The sequence below is a fragment of the Chiloscyllium plagiosum genome, chromosome 3 (assembly GCF_004010195.1).
Source record: "Chiloscyllium plagiosum isolate BGI_BamShark_2017 chromosome 3, ASM401019v2, whole genome shotgun sequence".
In the NCBI taxonomy this organism is placed as follows: Eukaryota; Metazoa; Chordata; class Chondrichthyes; order Orectolobiformes; family Hemiscylliidae; genus Chiloscyllium; species Chiloscyllium plagiosum.
The window spans coordinates 133182491-133191699 of NC_057712.1; the positions used below are offsets into that span (position 1 = coordinate 133182491).

Genomic DNA, 9209 nt, shown 5'->3' on the forward strand with positions numbered 1-9209 from the left:
GATCTAGAGGGCATAGGTTTAGGGTGAGAGGGGAAAGATATAAAAGAGACCTAAGGGGCAACTTTTTCACGCAGAGGGTGGTACGTGTATGGAATGAGCTGCCAGAGGATGTGGTGGAGGCTGGTACAATTGCAACACTTAAGAGGCATTTGGATGTGTATATGAATAGGAAGGGTTTGGAGGGATATGGGCTGGGTGCTGGCAGGTGGGACTAGATTGGGTTGGGATATCTGGTCGACATGGACAGGTTGGACTGAAGGGTCTGTTTCCATGTGTACATCTCTATGACTTTATGACTCTATGACTTGAGGCTGTTTTCGTTAGAGAGAAGAAGGTTGAGAGGTGATTTAATTGAGACATATAAGGTAATCAGAGGGTTAGATAGATTGGTCAGTGAGAACCTTTTTCTCAGATGGCGATGGCTAGCACAAGGGGTCATAGATTTAAATTGAGGGGTAATAGGTGTCGGACAAATGTCAGAAGTAGTTTCTTTGTCACTCCATTTGTCACTTCTCAGCCCAGTTCTGCAGCTTATCTATGTCCCTCTGTAACCTAGAGCATCCTTCATCATTATCCACAACTCTAACAGCCTTAGTGTCATCTGCAAATTTACTAACTCCTCCTTCTATGCCCTCATCCACATCATTTACATAAATGACAAACAGTGGAGCCAAAACAGAGCCTTGTGGTACTCCACTAGGAACTGAACTCCAGGATGAATATTTCCCATCAACCACCACCCTCTGTATTCTTTCAGCTAGCCAATTTCTGATCCAAACTGCTAAATCACCCTCAATCCCATGCTTCTGTATTTTGTGTGGTAGCTTACCATGGGGAACCTTATCAAGCGCCTTACTGAAATCCATATACACCACATCAACCAGTTTTACCCTCACCCACCTGTTTGGTCACTTCTCAAAGAACTCGAGAAGGTTTGTGAGGCACGACCTAGCCTTCATAAAACCGTGTTGACTATCCATAATCAACTTATTCCTCTCTAGATGATTATAAATCCTATCTCTTATAACCCTTTACAACACTTTACCCACAACCAAAACAAGGCTCACTGGTCTATAATTTCCAGGGATATCTCTACTCCCCTTCTTCAACATGGGAACAACATTTGCTATCCTCCTGTCTTCTGGCACTATTCCTGCAGACAATGACAACATAAAGATCAAAGCCAAAGGCTCAGCAATCTCCTCCCTGGCTTCCCAGAGAATACTATGATAAATCCCATCTGGCCCAGGAGACTTAACTATTTTTTACACTTTCCAAAATTGCTCTCACCTCCTCCTTATGCACCTCAATCCCATCTGGTCTAGTAGCCTGTATTGCAGTAATCTCCCTGACCACATTGTCTTTTTCTACTGTGAACATTGACAAAAATTATACATTTAGTGCTTCCCCTATCTCCTCTGACTCCACACACAAATTCCCACTATTATACTCAATTAGCCCTAATCCTCCTCTAGTCATTCTTTGTTCCTGATATACCTATAGAAAGCTTTAGAATTTTCCTTGATCCTACCTGCCAATGACTTTTCATGTTCCCTCCTGGCTTTTCTTCGCTCCCTCTTTAGGTCTTCCCTGGCTAACTTGTAACTCTCAAGCGCCCTAACTGAGCCATCACATCTCATCCAAACATAAGCTTTCTTCTTCCTCTTGACAAGAGATTCAACTTCCTTAGTAAACCATGGCTCCCATGCTCAACAACTTCTTCCCTGCCTGACCAGTACATATTCACCAAGGAAACGCAGTAGCTGTTCCTTGAATAAGCTCCACATTTCTATTGTGCCCATCCCCTGCAGTTTCCTTCCCCATTCTATGCATCCTAAATCTTGCCTAATTGCACTGTAATTGTCTTTCCCCCAAGCTATAACTCCTGCTTTGCGGCATATATCTATCTCTTTCCATCACAAAAGTAAACATAAACAAATTGTGGTCACTATCAAAGTGGTCACCTACCTCCAAATTAACACCTGGCCGAGTTCATTTCCCAGTACCAGATCTAATGTGGCCTTGCCCCTTGTTGGCCTGTCTACATACAGTGTCAGGAAACCCTCATGCAGACATTGAACAAAAACTGACCCATGTAAAGTACTTGATACATAGTATTCCCAGTCAATATTTGGAAAGTTAAAGACCCCATAACAATACCCTGTCACTCTTGCTCCTATCGATGATCATCTTTGCTATCCTATCCTCTACATCTCTGGAACTATTTGAGACCTATAGAAAACTCTCAACAGAGTAATCTCTCCTTTCCTGTTTCTAATCTCTAACAAGAGATCAATTAGCTGAACATCTGTTGTTGGAAAAATGTTGGAATTAATTAATAAGAAAGTATTAGGAGCATATTTGGGAAATCATAATCTAATCAAACAATCAACATGGCTGCAAGGAAGGAAAATCTTACCTGACCATTAAATTAGAGTTTTTTGAAGAAGTCTCAACCATAGTGGATAGAAGAAAAGCAATAGATATGTTGTAGTTAGACTTCCAGAAGACATTCAACAATGGTTAAGTCATAAGAACCCAAGATATTTGGGGCAGTAGTATATTGGCATGGATAGAGAATTGATTAATGGGCAGGAAACAGCAAGTTGTGATTAGGCGGTACTTTGTCAGGTCAGCAACTTGTAACAAGTGGGGCTCCACAGGGATCAGTGGTGAGCACAACTGTTTACAACGTATATTATTGACTTGGAGGAAGGAAGCAAATGTAATATCTCCAAATTTGCAGATAACACCAGAATAGGTGGAAATGCTAATTGTAAGTGGAAGTGGAATCTCTGGTCAAGAAGATGAAGAAGGCTTATGTTAGGATGAGATGTGAAGGCTCAGTTAGGGCGCTTGAGGATTACAAGGTAACCAGGAAAGACCTAAAGAGAGAGCTCAGAAGAGCCAGGAGGATGCATGAGAAGTTGTTGGCGGATAGGATCAGGGTAAACCCTAAGGCTTTCTTTAGGTATTTAAGGAATAAAAGAATGACGAGAGTAAGATTAGGGCCAATCAAGGATAATAGTGGGAAGTTGTGTGGAGTCAGGGGAGATAGGGAAGCACTAAATGAATATTTTTCAACAGTATTCACTCTAGAAAACGACAATGTTGTCGAGGAGAATACTGAGATATAGGCTACTAGATTAGGTGGGATTGAGGTTCACAAGGAAGAGGTATTAGAAATCCTGCAGAGTGTGAAAATAGATAAGTCCCGTGGGCCAGATGGGATTTATCCTAGGATCCTCTGGGAAGCCAGGGAGGAGATTGCTGAGCCTGTGGCTTTGAGCTTTAAATCATCATTGTCTACAGGAATAGTGCCAGAAGACTGAAGGATAGCAAATGTGGCTCCCCTGTTCAAGAAGGGGAGTAGAGACAACCCTTTAATTATAGACCAGTGAGCCTTACTTCAGTTGTTGGTAAAGTGTTGGAAAAGGTTATAAGAGAGGGGATTTATAATCATCTAGAAAAGAATAATTTGATTAGGGATAGTCAGCACGGTTTTGTAAAGGGTAGGTCGTGCTTCACAAACCTTATTGAGTTCTTTGAGAACGTGACCAAACAGGTAGATCAGAGTAAACCGGTTGATGTGGTGTATATGGATTTCAGCAAGGAGTTCGATAAGGTTCCCCACAGTAGGCTATTGTACAAAATGTGGAGGAATGGGATTGTGGGAGATATAGCAGTTTGGATCAGTTACTGGCTTGCTGAAAGAAGTCAGAGGGTGGTGGTTCATGGGAAATGTTCATCCTGGAGTCCAGCCACTAGTGGTGTACCGCAAGGGTCAGTGTTGGATCCACTGCTGTTAGTCATTTTTATAAATGACCTGGATGAGGGCATAGAAGGGTGGGTTAGTAAATTCGCAGACGACACTAAGATCGATGGAGTTGTGGATAGTGATGAAGGTTACAGAGAGACATAGATAAGCTGCAGAGCTGGGCTGAGAGGTGGCAAATGGAGTTTAATGCAGACAAGTGTGAGGTGATTCACTTTGGTCGGAGTAACCGGAATGCAAAGTACTGGGCTAATGGTAAGATTCTTGGTAGTGTAGATGAGCAGAGAGATCTCGGTGTCCATGTACACAGATCCTTAAAAGTTGCCACCCAGGTTGACAGGGTTGTTAAGAAGGCATACAGTGTTTTAGCTTTTATTAATAGAGGGATCGAGTTCCAGAACCATGAGGTTATGCTGCAGCTGTACAAAACTCTGGTGCGGCCGCACTTGTAGTATTGTGCACAATTCTGTCACCACATTATAAGAAGGATGTAGAAGCTTTGGAAAGGGTGCAGAGGAGATTTACTAGGATGTTGCCTGGTATGGAGGGGAAGGTCTTATGAGGAAAGGCTGAGGGACTTGAGGCTATTTTCGTTGGAGAGAAGAAGGTTGAGAGCTGACTTAATAGAGACATATAAGATAATCAGAGGGTTAGATAGGGTGGACAGGGAGAGCCTTTTTCCAAGTATGGTGACGGCGAGCACGAGGGAACATAGCTTTAAATTGAGGGTTGATAGATATAGGACAGATGTCAGAGGTAGTTTCTTTACTCAGAGAGTAGTAAGGGCATGCAATGCTTTGCCTGCAACGGTGGTAGATTCGCCAACTTTAAGTGCATTCAAGTCGTCATTGGACAAACATATGGACGTACATGGAATAGTGTAGGTTAGATGGGCTTCAGATTGGTATGACTGGTCGGCACAACATCGAGGGCCGAAGGGCCTGTACTGCACTGTAATGTTCTATGTTCTATGTAATCGGGATACAAACAGTTTAGATTAGATTCCATACAGTGTGGAAACAGGCCCTTCGGCCCAACCAGTCCACACCAACCCTCTGAAAAGTAACCCACCCAGACCATTTCCCTCTGACTAATGCACCTAATGCTATAGGCAATTTGCCTGACCTGCACATCTTCGGACTGTGGGAGGAAACCAGAGCACCCCGGTGGAAACCCATGCAGACACAGGAAGAATGTGCAAACTCCACACAGACAGTTGCCCAAGGCTGGAATTGAACTTGGTATCCTGGTGCTGTGAGGCAGCAGTGCTAACCACTGAGTCACCGTGCCACCCTGTGTGGTTGATAGTCTTTGAAACTCCTTGTTACAGAAAGCTGTGGGTCAGATTCCTTGTGTAAATTTAGATAAATAAATTCTTAAATGGGATAGATACATTCTTAATAAGTTGGGGAAAGTAGGAATTTAGGGAAATGTAGTGAAGTGAAAATGAAGAATGTTGGATCAGCCATGTTCATATTGAATGGCAGAGCATGCTCAAGAGGCCAAACGACCTACTCGTGGTCCTATTTCCTCTGGCCTTATGGTCTTATTCTGGGTGCAAAGCTTTTAACTACTTAATTAACCTTTCTATGTCCCTCTGCAAATTCCTTGAGACATCCCTCATCATTTACCTCCCCACCTATTTTTGTGTCGCCACAAATTTGACAATAATGCATTCATTTTCCTCATCCATTCATTAATACATTATAAATAATTGTGGCCCCAGAACTGACCTCTGTGGCACTCCAGGTTGCCATTCTAAAAATACCCCCCTGCTCTAACTTATCCTCTGCCTATGCTAATATATACATCTAACACCATTGGTCTTTTTCTTATTCAGTGATCTTAGTTCTGATGAAGGGTTTATGCCCGAAACATTGACTCTCCTGCTACTCGGATGCTGCCTGACCTGCTGTGCTTTTCCAGCACCACACTTTTCAAATCTTATTCAGTAGCCCAACAAATAGTGCATTATTAAATACCTTCTGGAAATCTAAACCTACACAGCTTCTTCTGTATGTATCCTGCTTGCTACATCTTCCAAGAATTCCTTTAAATCTGCCAGGCTCTGACTTTACTCTCAGTACAGAAGAGTCATTTTCTCATTTTCACACCCTCTTTACATTTTTATCTTTCCCACCATCATTAGCAACCCCTTTTTCCTTTACTGTGAGAGATCTTATAATCTTTTCCACTTGCTCATCACCCAAACAAAAAAGAAACATCATTTTTAGTTCTGAAGTGGAGTCATATCAGACTTGAAATATTGACTCTGTTTGTGTCTCCACAAATGCTGCTTGACCTACAGAGTTTCCCCAGCCCTTTGGTTTTACACACACTCCTGAATTATACCTTGTAGCAGATTAATGATAAGTTTCCCTGAATCTTGGGCTGCTCATGTCACAAGATAGTATACATATCCTTTCTTTTAAGTATCATGCATTTATTTCACCCAGAATAGGAATTGACCTGACACAGCTGGAATAATTCAGAACTACAAGCTGACTATCTAGCCAATTGAGCTAACCAGTCCTCAGACATAGCTTGGCATATGTCCCCATAGGTATTGCTCTTGTGAATTGTTTTATTAAATTTGATGTTGCTCATTATCCTCTGAGGAATGTGCCTTAATGAGTTTTACAAATTTCTTCATAACAATCTCAGCACATTTAAAACCAAAATTAAACATTTACAACAGTATCAGTACCTTTGTCCACTGCCAAAGGACTCTGCTTGCAGGAACAAGTTTTGATATCATTTCACAGATTGAAGGAGTGAAGTTTCTGGAAGATTGAAAGTATCCATTTCCAATAATTCCTGTAAATAAAAATAAAATCCCAGAGTTGTTACTTGCAGTTTTGACAATTCACCAGTCAACTTTTATTTTCTTACTTAAAGAATAAATAGTTTTCATTCAGACAGCATCATTATCTAAGATTAGGTTGATAGAATTCTAGATATTAATAAGAGAACTTGAGAATCATGTGGAAAAAGGATATTGTTTGGACTGCCCAATGGCCAACCTGCAAAGGAAAGAAGCTTTTCAGTTTAGCTGTTTCTGCGAAAAATCCTTGTTATGGGTTTGATATGTTACCTCAAGCCAGAGTTCAGCTACTCTTGTGTGAATATCCCAAATAGTTTATCAACAATTCCTGAACGACTACATCTCCAAAGTTCTCCAGCAACAACTGCATGTGTTCAGCAACACGTCTGTGCGCTCAAAGATCAGATTGAAATCTATTTCAATATCTCAAATACTATTTTATTTTGTCCTCAAGAACTGAGACATATTAGCCGAAGTGTTCCTTTTATAAAGTGAACTTCTGCAGCCAGAAAGATTTTTAAGTATGCATAGATTTGTTAGAGGGTAATATATTTTCATTTTGTAAACTGTGTTCACGGGTGCTTGCATTTCATTCAATTAGTTTTATATTATAATGAATCAACAATTTTGTGCTCATTAAAGATTGGTTAGTTCTGAAGAAGAGTCACAGGACTCAAAATGTTACTTCTGTTTTCTCTTCACAGATGCTGTCAGATCTTTTGAATTTCTCCATCAATTTCTGTTTTTGTATTATTTAGATTAGCTGGTTTTTCTACTCATTGTCAAACAAAATGTTTTGATAAGGATTTATTTTCTCTGACATGAAGCTAGTATTACAATTCACACCTCATAATATTTTTTAATAGGTATAGTATACAACAGGAAAACTTGCTTGAAAATTATTCCAATTTTAGAAGCAGTTGAGATTTGACTGTTACCAAAGATTTTGTCAATTGAAGCATTGGTGGGTAATGTACAGTTGAAGACAGTGAACTGCCTCTTTAACCGTTGTGGAATATCATTGCGTCCCCCTCCAGGGTGGATCATTGCAGCCATTAGTTGCACATCAACAATTTTCGTAAAGTCTCCTGGTTTATCCAAATTGTACATTCCATGCATTTCTATCATCTGACGCACTATTTCATTAGTGATCTGGTGAACAGAAAAAAAAACGTTATCACTTCAGAGCTAGAAGCTGGAGAAGGCAATTCAGTCCAGCTTGGCCATTTGATATGATTATGATTGATGTCACTTCAGTCTCAATGGACCTTCCTGCCTGCATTCCATACTCCTCTAACCTAATACTCATTAAAAATCTCATTAAGACTTGAGCTCCAGGACTTTCTGCACTCATGGCCAAGCTGAACCCATACAGCTGCAACACTGGTATTTACCTGATGTGGAAAATATGCTCAGGAATATCCTGTACACAAAACAGCCAATTATCACCCCTCAGTCTACTCTGGATCATCACTGAAGTGATTGAAAGTGTCATCAACACAAATTAGAAGTCTTTCAGCAAGTAACTCATCTCCTGAATCCCCAGTCTATCCACCACCTACAATAAAATGTAATAGAACTGAGTGCTGAGTTTGATGGATTTTACTGAGACAAGGTGGGGGGGAAGGGAAATGAGGAAACTGGTGAAACCCGAGTTCATCCCTTGTGATTGGAGGGTTCCTAGGCGGGAGATGAGGCGCTCTTCCTCCAACCGTCGTGTTGTTGTGGTCTGGCGATGGAGGAGTCCAAAGTCCTGCATATCCTTGGTGGAGTCCAAAGAGCTGCATATCCACACACATCATCTATTGCATCCTCTGCATCCGATGTGGCCTCCTCTATATTGGGGAGACAGGCCGCCTACTTGTGGAGCGTTTCAGAGAACACCTCTGGGACACCCGGACCAACCAACCCAACCACCCTGTGGCTCAACACTTCAACTCCCCCTCCCACTCCACCATACCCCACTAGCCTGGATTAATGCAGCCCCAATCATAATCAAGAAGCATGACACCATCCAGGACAAAGCACTTAGAGTCATAGAGTCATAGAGATGTACAGCATGGAAACAGACCCTTCGGTCCAACCCGTCCATGCCGACCAGACATTCCAACCCAAACTAGTCCCACCAGCCAGCACCCGGCCCATATCCCTCCAAACCCTTTCTATTCGTATACCCATCCAAAAGACTCTTAAATGCTGTATTGTACCAGCCTCCACCACATCCTCTGGCAGCTCACTCCATACACGTACCACCCTCTGCATGAAAAAGTTGCCCCTTAGGTCTCTTTTATATCTTTCCCCTCTCACCCGAAACCTATGCCCTCTAGTTATGGACTCCCCGACCCCAAGGAAAAGACTTTGTCTATTTATCCTATCCATGCCCCTTATAATTTTGTAAACCTTTATAAGGTCACCCCTCAGCCTCCGATGCTCCAGGGAAAACAGCCTCAGCCTGTTCAGCCTGTCCCTGTAGTTTAGATCCTCCAACCCTGGCAACATCCTTGTAAATCTTTTCTGAACCCTTTCAAGTTTCACAACATCTTTCCGATAGGAAGGAGACCAGAATTGCACACAATATTCCAACAGTGGTTTAACCAATGTCTTGTACAG

General features: G+C 41.8%; 1 protein-coding gene across 1 annotated transcript in view; it reads right to left on the reverse strand.

The window, feature by feature from the left end:
• LOC122540182 (dynein axonemal heavy chain 8-like) overlaps nucleotides 1-9209 on the reverse strand; it is a 1320893-nt gene that overhangs the window by 332234 nt on the left and 979450 nt on the right. Inside the window, exons 57-58 of the mRNA XM_043675532.1 lie at nucleotides 7538-7751; nucleotides 6483-6592 (exon numbers count right to left, since the gene is read on the reverse strand). Coding sequence (XP_043531467.1) covers nucleotides 6483-6592; nucleotides 7538-7751 — 324 coding nt within the window. The remainder of the gene's footprint in view (nucleotides 1-6482; nucleotides 6593-7537; nucleotides 7752-9209) is intronic.